At 45.7% G+C, this 22505-nt stretch overlaps 1 protein-coding gene across 9 annotated transcripts in view; it reads left to right on the top strand.

Moving 5' to 3' along the window:
• The window catches only part of SVIL (supervillin), a 237994-nt gene that overhangs the window by 185382 nt on the left and 30107 nt on the right, over positions 1-22505 (top strand). For all 9 annotated transcript variants that reach the window (XM_068562693.1, XM_068562721.1, XM_068562711.1 and 6 more), the window contains 6 exons: positions 2108-2237; positions 12985-13132; positions 16883-16972; positions 17061-17147; positions 18839-19016; positions 21673-21845. In XM_068562693.1, coding sequence (XP_068418794.1) covers positions 2108-2237; positions 12985-13132; positions 16883-16972; positions 17061-17147; positions 18839-19016; positions 21673-21845 — 806 coding nt within the window. The remainder of the gene's footprint in view (positions 1-2107; positions 2238-12984; positions 13133-16882; positions 16973-17060; positions 17148-18838; positions 19017-21672; positions 21846-22505) is intronic.

Below are 22505 nucleotides of genomic sequence, written 5' to 3'. Positions count from 1 at the left end.
CAGGACCGCCCCTCCCCCTTTCTGCACACACCAGTGGCAAGTCCAGGCCGTCACCTGTGCTTCTGACCTACCGACCGGCTACAGACTGGAGGTTCCAACAACCTTCTCCTTGGACTCAATTACTTTGCTATCGTGGCTCACAGAACTCAGAGAAATATATTTATTTACTAGACTTCAAGTTTATTATCAAAGAAGGTAACTAAGGCACAGGCAGATAGAAGAGATGCACAGGCGAGGTGTAAGGAGATGGTGTGGAGTTTCATGCCCTCACCAGGTGCACCAACCTCCCAAAACCTCCATCCGTCCGCCAACCCAAGAACTCTCGGAACCCTGTCCTTTTGGCTTTTTTGTGGAGGCTTCATTACATAGGCCTGATTGAGCTGAATCACCAATGGCCAATGATGTAATTAATCTCCAGCCCCTTTCTCCTCCCTGGAGGTCAAGGGGGGGGGGGGGACTGAAAGTTCCAACCCTCTAATCCCAGGGTTGGTCCTCCTGGCAACAAGCCCCCACTTAGATGCTTCCAAAAGTCACCTCATCCACATAAGACACCATTACCACTCTCATCATTCAGGAAGTTCCAGAAGTTGTAGGAGCTCTGTGCCAGGAAAGGGGACAAAGACCAAGTATATATTTATTATAAATCACAATATCACAGGTAAATGAGACGGCATTATACCAGCTTTGTGGAGTGAATGTTGGGTCTTACCTGCTGTCACATAGCAGAAGGGAAGGGAAGGAAAAGGAAGAGGTCGGGAAAGGGGATAGGTCCAGAGTTTGAAGCCTTTGCCCCCCTTGAACTCCTTGGGGAGTTCTTTATAGCTTGCTTTCCATTATTTGACTGAGCGAATACAAGTATACAGTATGATTCTGTACGAATTTGTAGATGTACATGGATTCATATTTACCGCAAAATCTGTTTTCTTATTTGCTTAACTAAACTTTTACCGTGGAGTATGGTATATTTCATCCCATCTCCAATTCAAATATTTAATGGAGTCAGGACACTCGGTAGAAGGGCCCTTGGAAGCCATCTACTTCAGTTCCCACTGTGACCAGTAAGGAAGGGAGACCAGGTTACTTGACAGGAGTTAACAGCCAAATGAGCGCTGATGTGTTGCTTAAAAATACGCTCTTTATGGACACGCATTAACGAATGTTTAGAAGACCTAGCCCAGCAGACTCACCATGAGGGAAAGGAGTCCAATCATTTTTTTTCCCTAATCCTTAAATTGTTTGAGCATCAGCTCAAATGAGTTTAACGATCACCACTTTTGTGCCTTTTATCTCTCCTGTGTTTGTCCAACTTAAATGCCCAAGACTGAAACAGCCTCATGTTCATGAGAATAACCTTTCGTAGATTTTAACATCCAAGCAGCTTTTTATCAAGTCACACCATAGTTGAACTAAAGTAGGTTAGGTAAAAACCTCAGTTAATTAGATTCTGTTTTGGTATATAGCTTTCCCCGGAGGAAAGTTGAAATGATAATTTTTAAAATGGGTTTATAGAGAAGTTTCTGTATTAAGAAGGCAGATTGGAAAGACCAAGTTCATTTGGAAGAAAAGAACAGGACTTAGAATACAGGACATCTTAACATCATCTTTTACCTGTAATTAAAACGTGTGATATTCAGAGATTGTCAATAGCTTTAAATTTTTAAACCCGTTTCTGCTATCCAGCTTTAGTCATTAAATGTTAATTCATCAAGTGACCAGAAGGGATCACTAGAAGACATTTTTCTCTGGGGATGTTTACTTTTATTTTCCTTCCTGCTCTCAGCCCAAAGGCAAGGAAAAAACAGAGATATTCCTTTGGTAGAATGATGTTGCATCTTTTATCTGGGAAAGTCAGTTTTCAGCTTTGCATTTCAATCCGACTTTAAGACTGTTGGGACCATCTTAGAAAATATAATAATCTACATAATATAGTAATCTATACTATTTTTCCAGACAGACTTTCTTCAGAATAAGTGACATTCAAAATGATTCAAATTAGGCAGCTGTGGTCATTTCTTGGGCAAAGACTTCTGGATGACTTAAACTGTGGTTCTGTTAACCAGGAAGGGTTGGTGCTGAACTCTTATTGGTCGGTGTGTCTTCCCCTTAGATTAGCACTGTTGAAGAAAAGTGGTGAGGAAGACTGGAGAAACAGACTTAACAGAAAGCAGGAGTATGGCAAAGCGGCCGTCACCAGCAGCCTGCACATCCAAGAAACGGGACAGTCACTCAAGAAGAAGGTAACATTGTCCGTGCGCGGGAAAAGCATTCTAACTAAATCACGCTTGGACGTGCATCCACCAGGCGAGCATGCATAACTTAGCTGGTTACTACCCTGGGAAGCATAGCACTCTCTTGCCACGAGGGTCCACACTTGAAGTTTGTCCCACAGCGGCTTCAGTTGATCACCAGGTAAAGTCTTGAGATGTTCTAGAACTGGGAACAGCACCACGTACCTAAGGCATCAGCAAGCAAGTTCCTAAATTTGGAAGTGTGCACTTTTACTTTGGTTTCAGACCTTCTTAAATGAAGTCTGACTTTACAATGTTATTAAAGTCTTTAGAAAGAAAAACTGTCATTGACCGCTAACCGTTCGTAAGTTGCATATACAATATGGGCTTGAATGTCCTATGCCGAGGTTTAAAACAGGAGTATACAGGAGAAGGGCAAAATTGTGGTCGGTGAGGACTTATTTCATAATTGAAGACATGTTTCATGATGAGCAGGTAAGCCTTTTATTGAGAAGGTACAGCAAAGTATGGTACAAGTTTCGAGAAAATTAAGTAATACACTGTTGTTGATACGGGCAAGCATTTCTTCATAGGCAAATGTAGTTGTTAAATTACCAGTAATGATGACCAGCTTTGACCAGTCAGTGCACACTTTCAAAGCGGACGGTGACTTGCCCCCTGCATGGCCCTGTGATTGCCAATGCACTGCTGGCTGGGGGCAAAGTAGATGCCGTAGCACACCCACTGGCCAACTTCTAGGATCAAAAGTCTTCAAACAAAAAGGAAAACAAAATACTTACAACCAGATGATCACCTGGACCCCTTCCAATCTAAAACAATTTAATAAGCATCCGTGGAAGAAAGAAATGATGAACGTGACCTTCAGGCTTTCAGAAACTTACATTAAAAGGAGGTGTGTCCACAGGGCTGTGAGGGGAGAGTTCTGACACTGTTTCCTGTGGCACTTCTGTGTTTTCATAGGTTAAATTGAAACAGCAATTTGAATTCTCTTTTTTGAGACAGACATATGACATTAAAGATAATGACTAAAGACATTTAAAGCTCAGCCAGTTGTAAAGTTCTCAGATCTAATTGGATATTCAAGCACCTGTGTAGGAAATCTGGACTTCCAGAATGAGATCCGGAAGTGAAAGAAAACTCTGCCCCTCAAATCATTGATCCCCATTGCCCACAAACTTTATTTAAAAGCTTGATTTGAAATCATCGGTTCACACATAACTTTAGCGCTTCACTCTTGGTCATGTCGAAAGATGAAAAGAAACCTTCCCTAGCAGGTCCCGCACGGCACCGTGAAAAGTAAAGCTACAAAGCACAAAGCCAGGCAGAGCCCTCGTGAGTAGTGGAATCGATTGCAGTGCTCTACCCACTTTGGAGACAGAGATCATCCGAGGCTGGGTAGCCCAGAAGGCTGGGAGTAGCGGGTGAGAACAGAACGGCCTTAACACTAGGCAGAGGTTCTTAGGAGGCAAGAGATGGGAGAAGGGGACCGCGGTTGCCCCTGGGGTGGAAAACCCAGTCCGCGGCAGCCCTGGCTTGAGTGGGAAGTGGTGTCTTGGGCTCACGGACGCGGCGGGTTCTGCACCAGCAGTGAACTCACCGTCGCTCTCCTGCTCCGAGACCTAGTTCACTTCGGCCCAAGACAATAAGCTCTTTGAAGTTAAAATAAGCCCATCTATTTTCAGTTTTTCTAGCAAGCATTGGGAAATCACAAGTTCTGTTGAGGTCAGGTGGTTTTCCCACGGCCTCTGATAAGCCCTTGGCTTCATGTCTTCCCAAGGGCGGGCTGTGTATTTCAGCCACGCCTTCGCCAGCTCAGATGAAGCAGCAGAGCTGCCTTGAACCTGATCTGCCTTAAGACAAGTCCCCCAGGTAGCTGGTGGCGGGGGGAGGTGCTTGAGACATGGCCAGGGCTTGCTGGGTGTCCAGACGCTTCTCTGGAGGAGGAAGGACATTCATGACACGTGCTCCATGCAGATGGGAGCTTGCTGCCTGGGCTGGAGCTAGACTTGCTAGGGGCACAAGCTCTGGAACCTTCCATCTTTTGCACCAAGGGACAAGGGACTAGATTTACAGTCAGGTCATCACTTCCTGCACAGTTTCTGAGTTCATCAAACGCACATAATTCGTGGTTACGAAACATTTTACCGTTTGGCCTCCTCGAGCTTTTGTGTGCAGTGAGCAGGGTCCCACGAGTTACAGCCTGTGGAGAAACAGAGGAAGCAGGAGATGGAGACCGGCCTCTCTATAAATCACTTCCCCTGTGAAAATCCACGCCGTCCAGTAAATATAATGCGAGCCACACGAGTAATTAGAGATTGTCATGCAGCCACATTAAAAAAAATGATGTAAAGGATGCCTTGAAAATCTAAAACAGTTTTTGTTTCTGTCAAAGGGTTTGTCCTAAAACAAAACAAATTTTTGGTGCTCTAACCCGCATCTCACTGGGGGTCCTACATGGAAGAAAATACTCTTTTGGTCCATGAATAGATTTGAGGTTAGATTTTAGGTTAGTTAGAGTTTTCCTTTCCCTTCTAAAAGATCAGTCATGTCGCAAGAGCTGATGTCACGTAACATCAGGTCCTTGCTTTCCAAATTTATCCCCCAGAATCAGGATTGATGATTTGGAGCTTAACAGGGCTGATCATTTACTTCGCAGACCCTGTCGTTTCCTACGACAAACAGCTTGGGTTCTTTCTCTCTCTCGCCATCCCTCTTCCCTTCCTCCTGTTCGTGGTTTAGGGCATTGCTAACCTGACTTACACACTTTTGCCCTTGTCGTGTATAGAATTAGTTCTAAAGATGGCAAAGCCCGTTGGTTTGTAGGTACGGCCGGGCTCGTAGTGCAGGGAATGCGTCCACTGGAGCATATGGTGTGTGGAGAGTTTCCTCCAGGGTGACGCATCCCATCCCGAGAGTGAGAGAAATGAAATGAAGCCAAGTTTGAAAGAAAAGGGATTTGGCCGGAGTCTCTTTGTTTCAACTAAATTGCAGTTATGTATTTTCACCAAATCATTATTTAAAATTCCAACCCCATTTTGGCATCTTCAGTATTTAAGGCAGAGACAGTGACTCCTGTGCCCTTTGGTCAAGATAATCATCAATGTTTCAGACTTTTTCCAGGAAATAAAAACCCTGTATAGAGTTTGTGGTTACAAGCCCGAGTCCACATCTGAGTCACAGATCAGGATTTGATATCTGGCTGTGCTGCCATCAGCGTGTCAAGTCAGTGAATCAAACTAAGGTTTGTGATGTCCCCAGAACAAGTCCTTGAAAATTCTAGGAAGGTCAGTCTGCCACATTCGTGCTCTGATTGGCTCTGTCACTGAAATTTGAAATCACAGTTCAAGAGCATGAGGTCAGTTGAGGGTAAGAGGGCAAGGAAGGCTGTTGGTATGACCTCCAATTAAAGATTATTATCCCGCTGGCGAGTGATGGGTTCACTCGGTGTTTGTGCCACCCGATCGTGTGGGCATGTGCATGCTTCTCCTGGCACCCAGCACAGAGTTCTTGAAAACGATTGTGACACCATAACCCGATCCTACCCTTCCAGCACTCTGCAATGTCTCCTGTTTGTTTTAACCTGTAGGAAGAAGGAGGAGTTACAGATGATAATGCCATTTCTAATCTGCTTTGGGTAAGCCTGACTCTCACGTAGATCTCCTCGCCACATGGAACTCTCATCCCCGACGCTTCCCCTTGGTGCCCCTCTCTGTTTGGTTTTCTTATCCCGAGGCAAGATGCCACCTTGATCCAGAGTGGGGCGCTATCCTGTTTCCTGAAATTTTGTTTCAACCATAGAATGAAAAAACTTGAAAGACGTTAAAGAAGATACTTTATATTCGATGTTCAAACGGTCCACGAAAGTCAGGGTTTCCCTGTAGGTCATGGAATATCTTCTGTAAACTGCAGTAATCTTGCCAGTAACTCAGTTACTGCACAGAGCTGACTTGGGTATATTTACTGTGCTTGTGTGGGGATTTCTGTTAGCATTCTACAAAAATAAACAAGTAGGACGGACTCTTTTGGGAAGAGAATTGAAATTGCAATGAGTAGATTAACTTTCTGTGAGAGAAATCCGTGTTTTTGTCCCTCCCCCTTCCCCACCCCGCTGTGATAAATCTTCTCTTTTCACCTCTAATCCTCTTGCTTTGCTCTATAGGAACCTGTATATGCTTCTACTTATTCTCCTGCTATACCTGCTGCCCATAAATACCTGTCTTTTGTATCTATTAATCAGGTGAGGAATTGCCTACACGTATTAAGCCTCATTGCAATTTCTGAGCAGCAGGGAGAAACTTGTTTCATTTGGGGAAGTAACTCTTTTGCTGCATTTCTGTGTGTGTGTGTGTGTGTGTGTGTGTGTGTGTGTGTGTGCGCGCGCGCGCGCGCGTGTGTGTGCAGATGTAATCGCTACTTCATATATTTAGGGTCAGTCACCCACATCTCAACTTTCGCTCAGACCCCTAGGGAGACCTGTGGTATTAATTCATCTCATAGTCATGTAACTGGTTGAAGAGGAAAGTTCCCCATTTTAATCTCCAAGGTTTATATCCTAAATTGAGTCAGGAGCCCAAGAAGGACCCCGGGGTTATCTTGATAAAGTAGGAGGAGGTGGCCCAGGCACTTTGGGGCATGCAAGAGACAGGGTGGAAGAGGTGGTCCTGATGGGAGCTGGCTGCCACGGTGCTGTTGGCATGGCAACCACAGCCCTCCTTCCCCACTCTCCACCTCCACTGCACCCCGTCTGAACCCCACCGCAGAAGGGAGACCTAGCCTGGGCTGATATGATACGTCGGTACATAATACGTGATGATGTTTAAAGCTAAACATACCAGTGATTGTTCGTTATTCCCCTTGGAATGTCCCTGGGGTCAGAGTAGCTAGAAACAGTGGCTGCATCCCCTTTGCCACGAGCCCCAGGTGCTAGTTGCCCTCCGTCTGTGGGACCTGGCCAGTCATTCCCGTCTTGGGGCTTCTGTCTCCTCATCAGCCCTGGGACCACGCCTCTCAGGTAGCCTCCAACTAGAAATATCATGACTGTTCTGTTCCTTTAGGACTAGTGGTGACAAAACAGGTCTTTGAGGGAGAGGCACAGGGTTTCAGCCAGAGGAAGGGTCTGGTGGGTCCTCCCGGCTTCATCTGGCATCTTCACAAGTGGAAACTCCCCGTTTCTTCTCCCGAAGGCGGCCTTTCCCTCACTCTTCTTAGCGCCTTTCCTCTGAAGTTAGGAATGCGGGTCTGTGGGAGCCCAGCCTGCATAGCCAGCCGGTGTCCACCCCAGAAAAGAGGCTGAGGTCTGGAGCGAACCTGCTGTTGCATCACTAAGGGGGGAAATGCCTGTTTTCTTCTAAATAAGTCAGTGTTAAACTTTAAAAGAAAAGATATATTACTGAAGTCTTTAAATATAAATTATGTATATTATATAATACACATGTGTGTGTGTGTGTATATATATATATATATATATAGTATACTTTTTTTATAGACTTTACTTTTTAGGGCAGTTTTAGGGTCACAGCAAAATTGAACAGGAAGTGCAGAGACTTACCCTAACCCCCCCCCACACACACACACACAGCCTCCCCCATGATCAGCATACCCCACCGGATGGCATGCTTATTACAGTTGACAAGTTGTTATCCCTCAGTGTCCATAATTTATATTTGGGTTCACTCTTGGTGTCGTACATTCTCTGGATTTTGACAAATGTATAATGACATGTATCCATCATTGTAACATTATACAGAGTAGTTTCACTGCCCTAAAAACCCTCTGTGGTGACTTCCCTGGCGGTCCGGTGGTCGAGACTCCACGCTTCCACTGCAGTGGGTGCAGGTTCGATCCTTGGTTGAGGAACTAAGATCCCATGTACCGTGGAGCGCAGCCAAAAAAAAAAACAACTAAACAAACAGAAAACAAAAACCCTCTGTGCTCTGCCTCTTCATCCCTACCTCTTCCCCCCCTCTTCCTTCCCTTGGCAACCACTGATGTTTTTACTGTCTCCATAGTTTTGGTCTTTTCCAGAATGTCATATTGTTAGAATCGTACAGCATATAGCCTTTTCAGATTGGCTTCTTTCACTTAGTAATATGCATTTAAGGTTCCCCCATGTATTTTCATGGCTTGATAACTCACTTCTTTTTACCACTAAATAATAGTCCTTGTCTGGATGGACCAGTTTATTTATCCATTTGCTTACTGAAGGTCATCTTGGTTGCTTCCAAGTTTTGGCAATTGTGAATTAAACTGCTCTAAACATCCATTGCAGGTTTTTGTATGGACATAAGTTTTCAACTCATTTGGATACCAAAGAGTATGATTGCTGGATCTTATGGTAAGAGTATGTTTAGTTGTGTAAGAAACTGCTAAACTGTCTTCCCAAGTGGCTGCACCGTTTTGCATTCCCACCAGCAATGGATGAGAGTTCCTGTTGCTCCACATCCTCGCCAGCATTGGGTGGTGTCAGTGGTTTGGATTTTGGCCATTCTAATAGGTGTATACAAGTATCTTGTTGTTTTAATTAGCATTTTCCTGATGACATAGGATGTTGAACATCTTTTCATCTGTATATCTTCTTTGGTGAAGTGTCTGTTCAGATCATTTGCCCATTTTTAAATTGGTTGTTTTCTTCTTGTTGAGTTTTGAGAGTTCTTTGTATATTTTGGATAGCAGTTCTTTATCAGGTATGTCTTAGGCAAATATTTTCTCCCAGTGTGTGGCTTGTCTTCTCATTCCCTTGACAGTGTCTTTCACAGAGCAAAAGTTTTTCATTTCAATGAAGTCCAGCTTATTAGCTGTTTCTTTCATGGATCATGCATTTAGTGTTGTATCTAAAAAGTCATCACTGAACCCAGGGTCATCTAGATTTTTTTCTATGTGATCTACAAATTTTATAGTTTTGCATTTTACATTTAGGTCTGTGAGCCATTTTGAGTTAATTTTTGTGAAGGGTACAAAACCTGCATCTAGATTCTTTTTTTTTTTTTTTTTTTGCACGTGGATGTGCAGTCATTTGTTGAAAAGACTATGAAAAGACTGTCTTTTCTCCACTGTATTACCTTTGCTTCTTTCAAAGATTAGTTGAGCATATTTGTGTGGGTATATTTCTGGGCTGTCTACTCTGTTCTATTGATCTATTTGTGTGTTTTTTCACTAGTACCACACTGTCTTGGTAGTAATGGTACTTTTGTAGTAGCTTTACAGTAGGTCTTGAAGTTGGGGAGTGTCAGCCTTCTGACTTTTTTCTTCCCCTTCAATATTGTGTTGGTTAATCTGGGTCTTTTGCTCCTCCATATAAACTTGTCTGTTCATCAATATCCACAAAATAACTTGCTGGGATTTTGATTAGAATCGCACCAAATCTATAAATCAAGTTGGAAAGAACTGACATCTTGACAAGATTGCATCTCCCCATCCATGAACATGGACTATCTCTCCATATATTTTTAAGTTTAAAGAAAAATAACATTTACCAAAGGCAATCTATGTCTTATCACTTCAAAATTAAAATGGCCTAAAAATCCTGTATTTTTACTTCTGGACAATTTCCCCAGATAAATGTTTTACATACCAGTGATGGGGCACCAGCTCCTCAGTGTTCCTGGAGATCCTTTCCTCTAGCAGTCCTGGTATAAATATTCAACAATGCAGGGGCTCAGAGAGGGAAACAGAACATTTAAACAGCACACAAGTTCTGTCTAAATGGACTATTTGTCTCTTGTCAGGCTTCAACCCACGTTTTCTTCTTCCTCACGTGCCTCAGGGCTGTATCAGAATAAGATTTTCCTTGTTCCCTTCCTTTCATCTTAGTTGCTGGGAAAGGGTGACAAGGTCAGATTATAGTCACTTTGAGGTCCAAACCTAGTTGAGATCTTTTCCCATGTTTTCTTCAGGCCACGTGAGGCTCTGGGCACTGATGATGGATGGAAATCACTTAAAGAGATGGCAGAGCTAAATTTCCTTAACAGTGCACAGGATTCGAAATGGTGATAGCATTTTTGAAAACTGAGAAGTGCTGATTTGTCACTGTACCTTATTTCTCTTAACACATGATTCTGTGATTTCTTCCTGTGATGTAGTTTCACTAGAGGTGAATAAGATAAAAACTTAAAAGTCAGATCACAGTATTTTCTATCTATGAAGCTCTCCACTTGTAGAAGAATTGTACCCTTAGATCTGCACTAATCCTAGCCACACGTGTTAGTTCTCTCTCGTGTATCACCTCCTGTGTCAGAAACACTTAGTGAGATTTGCACTGTGATTTCTCAGGTGTACAGAGGCAAACCCATCAGTAGCAGTATGGTAACCTGAAAACATTCTTGCAGCTTAACCCTTTGCACAGTTTCTAGCTGTGTCCTACCGAGTCTCTGTCCATCCCTAAGACCCTCCTTTCTTCCCAACTGTTTCACTACCTTCTCCTTCCCCTTCTCCCCCTCCCCCTCCTCCCCCTCCCCCTCCTCCCCTCCTCCCCCTCCCCCTCCTCCCCCTCCTCCCCCTCCCCCTCCTCCCCCTCCTCCTCCTCCCCCTCCTCCTCCTCCCCCTCCTCCCCCTTCCCCTCCCCTCCCCCCCTTCTTCTTTTCTCCTTCTCTCTCTTTCATTCCCTCCCTCCCCTTCCTCATCTTTCTGCATCACGTTCATGAGATCTATATTTGAAAGAGTAAAAGATAGATTGGGTAGGGCTTCTATTCATATTATGCCCCAACTCCCTTACTCTCCCAGTCAATCCTAAATATCATCAGCTAAACCTGGGAAAACCTGAAAAATGACACAGTGCTTACTATACTATGTATTATGTCCTTCTCTAAATGAGGAAAGAAAACCTTCGAAGGGAAAAGCAAGACAAGACAATCATGAAGTTTTAAGCTAAAAAAAAAAAAAGTACATGGACAAAGATGTCTATCTTGCCTGTTTTCACATTTTGAGTTCTAAAATTTAATAGCAACTTGTGATACATTTTATTAATTTCTAAAGGGAATAAATAAACTGTATATTTATACATATCATACACACATATGATATATATACAAATATATAAGATATATATATACACATTGTATATATCTTACTGCATTATAGAACCATTTAAAGTCAGATAAGGGGAATCAGGGGCTTCTAGACCAACCCTACTAAGTGGTAAAGTTAAGGTGAAACTTCTAGAGAAGCAAAAACGTTTATGTTTAACAACGTCATTTAGAGGTGAGTGAAAAGCATGCTCCTTAACGTAGATCTGGCAAACCACTGGACACTTTGAATCCTGGAACAGCTGTATCATCCCAGGGCTTACATCCATCACGTTCTCCTTGGAGCTGCAGGAGAATCCAAGTGCCTTGGGAAGTGGAATTGTTGATCTGGGGATACCATTTTTCTGAGTCATTAACCACACTTCCCGTGCACCAGGACTCTGGAGATTTTACTGAGTTCACCATAGAACTGGTGATGTCTGGATCTTTGGAGAAGAAAACTTTCTTGGCACTTTATAGTTTTTAAAAATATTTTAAGGCTAGTGTCCTATTGATTTGATTAAAATTCACTCCTGAAACTTCATTTTCCAAGAAAACTTACCCTCTTTTTTGAATTTTGATGAGGTTTTCCTAGCAAGTCCACCTCATAGTTTATAAGGGCCTGTGATTCGGAGAATTACGTGGAATTAGGGTCATCTCACCACTCAAGAGTAGGAAGGACCTGGAGATAGAAGCTCTTTCTGTTCTGGGGACGATGCTTTTCTTCCCTCAGCACTAGCTTCCATGGCTCCTGCCCTCCCCACTGCTTCTCCCCCTGTGTGCCCCACCCCCATACCCAGGGGGATTTTGTAGTGAAAGGAGGGAAGGGTGAAGGAGAGAAAGATTTTCTCCTGTGTCAGCCTGCTGCAGTCATCCACTCTCCTGGCCACAACCCTTCCTCTGCACTGGTCCTCGGTGCCTTCCTGCCCATCCCCCTCCTTTCCTGGTCTCCCTCAAGTCACCCACCCCACCTCCAGCTTCTGCCTTTTAGGCCAAATGAGTGTCACCAATGGCTTAGAAATTGAAGAGGCACCTATCTCCAGAACCCCAATTAGAAGCATTTGAATGCCTTTTTTAGGTAGAACTGTTATTATGTATGTAGGTTATCTCTATAGCACAACTCAGCCTCAATGTCAGATATTCTGTGACTTAAAAGTCACTTTTATGGGCTTGACCTGGTTACCTAACTGCCCATGTAACATAGTTGCTCTAGGAAAAAGCACGCGAGTTCCAGAAAGCCTTCTGATAGCACATCCTACCCTAATCAGCTTTCCTTCCTGTATGATTGACCATGTTCCTCGTGAACTTTAAGTGGGTAAGATTTTCTAGACCCACCGTGCTCTCTGTGAGTATAATGGATGAAGAGTCCTAGGCAACTGAGTTTAACTAGATAAGTAAAACAGAGCAACTTTAAAACCCTGTAAAATTCATGGCAGGAAGACAGTCTATTTTTGTTTCTTTTTACAGAGTATCATTTTGATATTCCAGCGTTGCAAACAAATAAGTGAAAAACAAAGCTCTAACCTACAGTTCCCATGGTGCTGGTGGTGGTGATCTCTCACCCAAGCTGGAAATAGGGAAGCCGAGCGTACTTCAGACAGAACGGCTGTGGACGTGTGGGGACGATGCAGGGCTCCTCTCTGCCTGCTTTTCGGCTCCCGGAGGGGGCTGCACGCTAACGCTTCTGTCTCTGTGGTTTGCTCTCCTGTTTTCTTCTGGGTACACTCCGTAAACAGCGGGTCACAGAAAGTCGAGAGAGCCAGATGACGATTGAAGAGAGGAAGCATCTCATCACCGTGAGAGAGGACGCCTGGAAGACCAGAGGCCGCGGGGCAGCCAACGACTCCACCCAGTTTACCGTGGCCGGCAGGATGGTGAAGCGAGGTCAGGAGGCGTGTGCGCGCTCCGTCGCCCCCTCCCCCTCCACGGAGGGGGCGTGGCCGGGGAGGGCTCAGTGTAAAACATGAGGCCGCGGTCTGCTCTGGTTTGCACTCTCACTGAAATTGTGCACACGTTTTCTGGGTAGGTGTTGTGAGATATTCCTACCGAAAACCTTTTCCTACGACACCGTCATCTTCGACGTCAGACGCATAATGCCATTAGTCACATTTCAAAGCAGCCATTTGGAAATGGAGCCCAGGTTTCAAAAGCAATTTTGCAAATCTGCTAACAGATCTTAGTCCTTTCCTGTCATTGCTTTGAAATTATTTCCATTTTCTTGCCATCTGGCAGTCAGTTCACCCAAATAAGCCTTTCTCAGTGAAGGAGGAGTTTCTGTCTTCTCCCTTTTAGGCTAATTCCCAGGTCTCTTTCCATCAAACTCAGAGTTCCCTGGCTTCGGAAGCCCTATTTCCAGCGATGTTTTAATAGCTGTCCAAAGGATGGATCCATTTCCACAGGGAAGTGAGATTTCCCTACAGATGGGCAGTTTCCCTGCAGCTGAGCTCTTGGAACTAATTTGCAGCGGGGAATCCAAAGATTTATGAAAGTGACGAATCACGTGGTTAGAAGTCACCAGAGAGCTGAGGGGCTCCACATCCTGTAGGAAACGGTTAAAATCTGGGGTCCTTGTTCACCGACATGCACGTACCTTCATTTTCTAAGCTGTCGTTTAAGCAAATTTCTTAACTTAGTGGTAAAGGTTTTCACATTCAGGTAGAGTTAACTTACACTGGTGTCTGCTTTCTAGGTTTGCAGCTCGCTTTTCTCAAAACCTTTCAGGATCCTCACTCATAGACAGTGCCTAGCTCGGTGTAGGCTCGTGATAAATATTTGCAGAAGGAAAGGAGGGAGGGAGGAAGGAAGGGAAGGAGGGAGGGAAAACCCCTGAACTGAGATGAACCCAAATCTTGGTGGAAAAATCCTTTGTAACAAATTTATTCTTAACTTTTCCTGGAATTGTCAAGGATAACAGAAGATAATTTACTCTCAGAAAGAGGTGGCATTTGAGTTTGTTCTGTATGCTTTACATGACCCCCATCCCTGTGTTAACAAAAGCAGATTCTTAAGGCCCACATTGGTTAAGAAGAACTCGAGCTGAGAACTTGAACCGGAGCTCAGATCTGCCAGCTTCTAGCCCAGGCTTTTATCCTGATGACTTTTCACTTTGGTTTCCTCTTTCCTCTTCCATCTGAAAAGATGGTAATTTATTTGAAGTTAGGCCCTTACTACCAGATACCACTGCCCTTGTCCACAGGAATGTCAGAGGAAGTAGCTTTGCTCTTAGGCAGGTTTGGAGAGTAAAGTCAGAGATGTTCCTCTCCCTTAGTGGATGAGTTTGCTTTCACGTGTTTCTGAATAAATCAGGGATCTTTATTTAACGGGTGTGATACGACTTTGCTCAGGAAATAATTTTCTTGTACTTTCAATCTAATGGAAGAACTGTACCCTGTCTTTCTAGTATTTGTTACCACCTACACAGTGATGTGTTTCACTCAGTCACCGCTCTTTTGGATTTGCAGTGATAGGGCGTCCAGTGTCCTACGCTCGCCAAAGAATGAAGTAGTCCCCACGCTGTAGCCACCAAGATTTCCCATCTCCTCGGGTTACTGTGTGCCTGCGAGTTGCCAAGAGGCATGCCGTACCCTGATTTTCATTCTCTCACCCCAGAACACTCTTTTCTCCCCAGCCTCGCTAGGACTGTCTCCCTTTTTCTTATTCCTAGATGCTACATAACAGTGAGTACGCCACAGATTTCTGTGGTATTCTAGAATTCTCCTGGAAGGAAGGTACTCAAAGTGCACCTTTGAATAAGAGAGATGTGAAATGTTCCTGAAGAGAGTAGGTGACTGGTTATTGCCTGTAGCATTCACTGAAAAGAGGTACGGGGAATGCTTTGTTTTGTTTTCACATCGTGAAATTTAAATCTGTGTGCCCTCCCCCACTATGGACGAACCCTAAATCTCTCCAGGAAAGAGCTGGTCCACTTCTGGGAGCTCAGTGCTGCAGCCTGAACGGGCAGCAGGGCGCGCCGTGACAGCACGAGGGGCCGGTGTCCTGGTCGGCTGGAGCCAGGCCTGTTTACTGGCTTCAGAGTTAATAACCTCTGGGCTCATGAAATCTGCCCATGCCTCTTATGCACCCTCTTAGCAGGCGATGGTTTACTGCCCAGCCTGTGATACCAAATTTTACTTATCCTTAGCATCTTTCAAGAAAGTTGACTTTCTCACTGATATAAACCCTTTGCAGTTCCGGTAAAGAAGTACTTTTTAAATGTCGTTGACATTAAGGAAGTATATGTACATGTTGAGAAGCACTTCTAGAATATCACCAAAAATTTAAGTTGTAAACTACATTTCAGTATTTTTCCTTAAAAATGTTATGCGGTAGCACGTCCTTCTCCACCTCACGGGAGGGGCAGATCCGTTCACTTCAGTGGTTTTTTTTCCCTGTAAGCGACAGTGATTTACATATTCTTCCTTTGTGGTTCTGGGAGGGATACTTAACGTGGCACCATCACCCAGGGGTTTCACGTTTCTTACAAACAGACAAAGAACATTAATGTCTCATTTTGTTCTCTGTAAGTGCACTAATTACTTCCCTTTCGAATCCCTTCTAAGGTTAGGGAAGAATACTCATCTTTGTCTTTATTAAGGTTTCTTATTCTAATCAGATGCCTTCTTCAGGCTGGAATGTCTGTCTTTCCCTCTCATGTGTCTTTTACCATTTCTCCGTTTAAAGATTCCCCATCCTGCTTCTTGGTAGATGCAGGTGGAAGCATGTCCTGAGCTCCCAGCCGCACCTGACATGGGTACCATCCTCCAACAGTCACAGATCAGTACAAATGGTCCCTCTTGTGTCTTTCTTACAAAGCTTAGCACCCTCTGCATTATTGCCTAATAGGACCACACTCTGAGTGACACCCCCGAAGGCCAGACGGTCCCCACGTCCCCTCAGCTGGGAGGGACACTCCAGGCCAGCGTGACACACTTCCCGGCCAGCGTGACAAGCCCGGTCTCCCCGTCCTCTGCAGAGATGCTGCAGAAACAACTGGCCCTCCGCATCCTCGCGTTCCGCAGCCACAAATTCAACCAACCGTGATCAAAAGAAAAATTTTAATTCCAGAGAATTCCCAAAAGCAAAACTGGAATTTGCCACCTCAGCTCTTTGCATAGCATTTACATTGTTTTAGGTATAATGAGGCATCCAGAGATGATCTAGAGTATACGGGAGGATGTATGTAGATTGTATGCAAATATGCCATTTTGTATAAGGGACTTGAGCATCTGTGGATTTTGGTACCCACAGGGGGTCCTGGAACCAATCCCTTGTGGATACCAAGGGACGACTGTATACTTTCTCTTCCGCTACCTCCACTGCCCCCAAAGCCTCCAGACATCACCGTTTCATCTGTTCGAGGACATTCTGATTGCCTTCCTGTCTCCGTGGTTCAGTGTGGAATGGCAGCCTGACAGCCGCTGCAGGCCTTAGAAACAATAAAACCCTGTCTCCATGGGCAGGTGTCCTACACGTGTGGGCACGGTCCCTGCCAGCTGCACATGTGTGTGTCCCATGCGTGTTTGTAAATTCTGTAAATTGTTAGATCTCCGTTGGGACTCATGGCCATCCCTCAGGGTCCTGGGAACTTCCGGAAGTTTCCTGAGATGCTCAATAGCTCCTTTGTCTGCTCTGCAGGTCTGGCGTCCCCCACTGCCATCACCCCAGTAGCGTCCCCTATCTGCAGTAGAACGAGGGGCACCACGCCAGTTTCCAGACCCCTGGAAGGTGAGTCACCAGGCACCCAATGTGCCAAGAGGTCTGTGATCAGAAGAGCCCTCCGTGCTTCTCTCACCTGTGTTTTCTACTTGCCCAGATATCGAAGCCAGACCAGACATGCAGTTAGAATCAGACCTCAAGTTGGACAGGCTGGAAACCTTTCTAAGAAGGCTGAATAACAAAGGTACACACCAGGAGCCAGAGGGAAGCTTGGGTTCATGTGCTTGTAGCCAGTGTGGCTCGGGTTTCAGTGGGTAGCTCAGGAAGCCTAGAAACACCTGCCCTGCTCTCAGACTCTCTAAATCCTAACTGGGATTGCTTTTTCTCCTCAGCTAAATTGTCTTCTATTATGACTTCACCAATTCATACTGTAAGCGTTATCTTTGTTGTTACGTTTTTAAGAAATGAAGTTATTGGTCAACACTGATTAGATTACCAAACTCTGATTCACTTGGTAATGAACTCAGTAGGGAGCCCCCAGTAACACGTTTGTTTCTGGATCTAAACCCTTGGGATGGACTTCCCTGGTGGCGCAGTGGTTAAGAATCCACCTGCCAATGCAGGGGACACGGGTTTGAGCCCTGGTCCGGGAAGATCCCACATGCCACGGAGCAACTAAGCCCGTGCGCCACAACTACTGAGCCTGCAGTCTAGAGCCTGCAAGCCACTACTGAGCCCACGTGCTGGCAACTATTGAAGCCCGCACCCCTAGAGCCCATGCTCCCCAACAAGAGAAGCCACCGCAATGAGAAGCCTGCACACCGCAACGAAGAGTAGCCCCCGCTCGCTGCAACTAGAGAAAGCCCGCGCACAGCAACGAAGACCCAACGCAGCCAAAAATAAAATAAATAAATAAATAAGTTTATGAAAAAGAAGTAACTAAACCCTTGGGATGTCATCCAATCAGGATTGTAGACTTGGTAATTTTGCCCTTAACCCTGAAAGCAGATTATTACACGAAATCAACGTGAACTTGGGCCTGATGAACTTTCAGTTGTATATGTCAATTTCCAATAAGGTAGCAGCTGCTATTATAATCACAAATGATTTCTAAAAGAAAATTCTAGTGCATAAATAAAGATTTCAATACAAAAGTCCATGAAGTATATATAATAAAAGAATAACATGCAGAAATAGCCTCATCTCTTAATAAAAATGTCCAGTACTTGCAATTTATCCAGTACTAAGCCCTGGAGTCCCTATTATTGAAAATGACCCCTATAGGTTGAAAATAATACAGACAACCACCTGAAACCAGAAATATAAAAGTGTAATATAATAACAAAGCTGGCAAGGCAAAGAATGCAAACGATTCAAAGTTTATTACCTATACGTAATGGTGATCTAGCCCAGGGGTCGGCAAACCAATCCAGCTCACCTCCTCTTTTTGTAAATAAAGTTTTATTGGAACACAGTTGTGCCCATTCTTTAGCATATTGGTAATAGTTGCTTTTGTACTATAGCAGCAGAGTCATGTAAGTGGCAACACAGGTCAAACAGACTCCCATGCAAAGCCTAAAGTATTTACTACGTGACCCTTTGCAGGAAAAGTTTTCACCAAACCCTGATCTAGAACAAGGCTGAGCTAGTTCTGCCTCCAAAAGAGCAAAAAGAGCAGGTTGAGAAATTCTCGGTGTGCTTGAGCCTCCATCCCTCCTACCACTCACGGTGCACGCTTTGTTCGGACGGGAAGTCCTTTCCTGAGAAGCCAGCTGATACCCAGGAAGCATCTACAGAACCCTGGACATCCCTGTCATGTCTGCTCCACTCCTGGACCTTAGCGGGAAGAAAATCATTTTTAAGATTCAGTGAAGCATAGTTGGAGTCATGTTTTTACACAAATCTCAGGTCATTGATTTGCTTGTTTGTCGGTAGTTGGTGGGATGCAAGAAACGGTCCTCACCGTCACCGGGAAATCCGTGAAAGAGGTGATGAAGCCGGACGATGAGGAAACCTTTGCCAAGTTCTACCGCAGCATGGATTCCGCTCTACCGAGAAGCCCCGTGGAGCTGGACGAGGACTTTGATGTCATTTTCGATCCTTACGCCCCCAAGTGAGTTATTTCATTTCCCATCTTTCACCCCTGGAGAACGGATCCCTTCACTGGTCTCCACACAGCACTTTCTCGAGAATCTTCTCTCACCGTTCCCTCCTTCTGCGATAGAACTTCATTACAGCCAGATTGATACCAACCAGGGTTCTTGGCCTACCCCAATCAATAGAAATTGTTAAGAGGCCAGACAAGAAACTCAGGCAAGGCTTTATTGGGGCCCCTGCTGCAGCAGGCGGGAGAGAGAACACGTAACAGGTTCCCTGGCTCGCTCCCCGAGGGGGGTGAGCTGCTTCCTTATATGGGGTGAGGGCAGGGGCGGGTCCGGGGGTCGGACCGGAGGCGTGGCTTAGGTGGTCTGCCCACCCCTTTGGTGGTGCCGTGTGCAGGGGGCATGCGCAGTGCCCTGCTTCTGCTCCTGACACCCTGTTTTTGCTTCCAGCTCTTCAGAAGTGGCAGTTGGGTTTTTTGGTCTTTCTGTATCCTTTGTCCATAATTTGGCCGAATTGCACATGCACAGTTATTTTTAGTCCCTTATCGTTTTTTGTATTTTGTTGTTTGAGGAGACGTGTGTCCAGGTGCAAGCCCTGCAGCAAAGGGTCTCAGGTCCCAGGTCCCAGCCCGTCTCAAAATCACTGTTCTCTAGAACCAGACACCGGGCTGGATAGAGCTTGCGTGCCCAGGACAGACGTCCCCTCCAGCAAAAAGCCTGGCATCCACACCACATGCCTGGGCCATGAAAATAAAGTGACTGTGTTTCTCACGTCACTCGAGTATTGTTTTGCAGACTTTATGAACACTGGTTAGCAGAAATTTCTATGCCTTTCTTCATTTGACATGTCAAATTCTTCCTCAACTTTGAAAACGGTTTGGATCACCTGGGCTCTAATGAATACAGCTAACTAGAAAATCAATGAAACGTGTTACTTAATTTGCAATCATTGATAAGATCAATAGATCTGAGGGTTTTCTCAGTGATGTCCCAGGGTCCCTCTTCATGCAGGAACGTGACTAAACCACCAAAGAAAAGTGTTCATGGTGTTAGGATTCCCTTGGTTGTGATTGCCACAAAGAAAGGCAAGTCCAACTGGCTTCAGCAGAAGAGAGGCATGGAGGGATTTACAGGTTCACTCCTTGAAAAGCGCAGGCATGAACTCAGGTTCTGGGGGCTCAGAATGAGGTCTCTGGCACCTGGTTCCTTTAGGCTGGCTTTCCTCTCAGTCAGGCTGTCATCACGTGGTAGATGGTCACCCCTCACTCCGGATTTATATCCCATCTCCTTGGCCACCACCAGCACAGGCAGCTGCCCTGCCCAGCCTTCCCAGAAGAAGTTCCAGGCTTGATTTTCTTGGGTTTGCATCCGGCCCTACAGCCATCACTGTGGCCAAGGGGATGGAAGATGCTGATTGGCCAGCAGTGGATGGTCTTTGGATCCCCCTCCGGAGCCAGGGTAGGGGACAGGGCATGGAGGGAGGTGGTTCCCCCAAAGGAAAGTCAAGGAGCTCTCACGAGAAGCAGGGAGAATGCGCTGGGTGAGCTAATAACCCCACGGCCATCCACCACGTTTATCTGTTGCCCACAGATTTTTCAGAGTGCCCGTCTTTTCCGGACGTCTGCGTGGTTATCATAAATGTTTCCTTAAGCTGCTCCTGATACCTGTTTTGCATTTTTCAATGTGTTCAGTTTTTTTCAATTTGCTACCTTAAGAAAATGAACAACTTGCCATTCCCCAGCTTTAAGTAGTATTTTGGGTATTTGCATACACTGGTCGTGAACCATTGCTCAATCTTCTCCCCACCCAAATGTCACTGTTTACATGGTTACATGTACTTTAAACATTGATATGTATGTTTACACACACACACACACACACACGACAATGTTATGTATGAAAGAGGATCTCCAGGTACAGAGATCCAGGCACTTAAGACATTAAAAGCAGCCGGAATCTGCTGGGAAACCATGTGACCGGGTCCACCCCTCTCCCCGTGTCTGGTCTTCTGCCCCAGAGAGTTGAGTGTGTGTGTGTGTGTGTGTGATGGTCATAGTTGGTTTTGTAGGCCTCCCTTATTTCAATATATTTTTCAAAATAGTGCTTATTTTCCAGAGGGGGGCAGTGGGTCGAGAGGAGGCTAGAGATGGGTAACTTGGGGAGGGAACTGGAAAACTTGCACGGAGAGAAAGCTGAGTCTGGTGGAGAGAGGGTTAAATCAAGAAGCAGTGGCTGGCTGTCCATTGTCGGAGGGCTTGCTGGAGCCCGGAGGAGGAGAGGTGCTTCTATTCCAGCAGGAGAAGTAGTGACCAGCATGTTGTGGGCGTGATGAGAGGGAAGGACTGCACCCTTCAGGGCTGTCCAGGAGGGGCATGGGCTGCCCCATAGGCACTGGCCGCTCCTCCAGGTGGAGACCACGGGGCGTGGTGAGAGCGGGGCTCCAGGGATGGGCTGGGATCCGGAACTACATGGGCTTCAGTCTTCCACCTCCGAGAGCCTCTGACTGCGTGTCAGTGGAGGGGTGATGGGAGGGGAGGAGCTGCAACATTATAATGAAATCAAGAACTAAAATCGCGGCGCCCGTTGCTTCAGCTCAGAGACACGCAAGCCACCTGGCGTGGGTGGCACTGCGGCCCCAGGCCACACCAGCTCTGCTCTGCCTCTTAGGTTGACATCCTCCGTGGCTGAGCACAGGCGTGCAGTGAGGCCCAAGCGCCGGGCTCAGGCTTCCAAAAACCCCCTGAAGATGCTGGCAGCAAGGGAGGACCTCCTCCAGGGATACACGGAGCAGAGGCTGAACGTGGCCTTCATGGAATCAAAGCGTATGAAAGTAGAAAAGAGTGAGTATCAGGACCATCCCCAGCTGTGTGCGCGGCAACCGGTGAGCAGGTGACTCTGTCCTCTCCTTTTCCTGCCTTGAAAAGGCCAATGACAGCGCTCGGGGACGCTCGTGCAAGAAAAATGAGCATGTGTGTCTGTACACACATGTGCACACCTGCAGAAACTCTGCTTGGAACTGAAAGGCTTGCAGTGTGGCCCCTCTATTCACTTACATCAAATTATCCTGTTTTGTTGAGTTTTCTTTCAAGAGGTTGGAGGGAAAGGGAGGTTGCTGGGCTTTGCAATTCAACCCATTTCCAAACACAGCAATTCTTCACTTGATCTTATTCTAGAGCAAATGATTCGATCTCTCATGGGCAAGTGTCCCAAATCTCTGTTTTGCCTAATCCTAGATTTCTCCATTATTAATTAATGCAGAAACCAGTGCTTTTCACATTGTTTCGGGCAGGACCCTCGGGCTCCTTGGAGCTGGGATGTGGGCTGGGGGGAGTCGGGAGAGTTGGGATGGGGCAGTGAACAGAGCGTGAGGGGTAGGCCTGAGGTTTTCATCCCACTTCAGGCTAAACCGTCGGCTTTTATCTGCCCGGTCGTGTGTGGCTCCCCAGTTCTGAAAGAGCGGTTTTCCCAGCAGAGCTAATGGCATGCATAATCTTGTTATT

The sequence above is a fragment of the Eschrichtius robustus genome, chromosome 1, assembly GCF_028021215.1.
Source record: "Eschrichtius robustus isolate mEscRob2 chromosome 1, mEscRob2.pri, whole genome shotgun sequence".
NCBI classification, from domain to species: Eukaryota; Metazoa; Chordata; class Mammalia; order Artiodactyla; family Eschrichtiidae; genus Eschrichtius; species Eschrichtius robustus.
The sequence above is the reverse complement of the archived record's forward strand: the minus strand, read 5'-3'. Positions and strand labels throughout refer to the sequence as shown.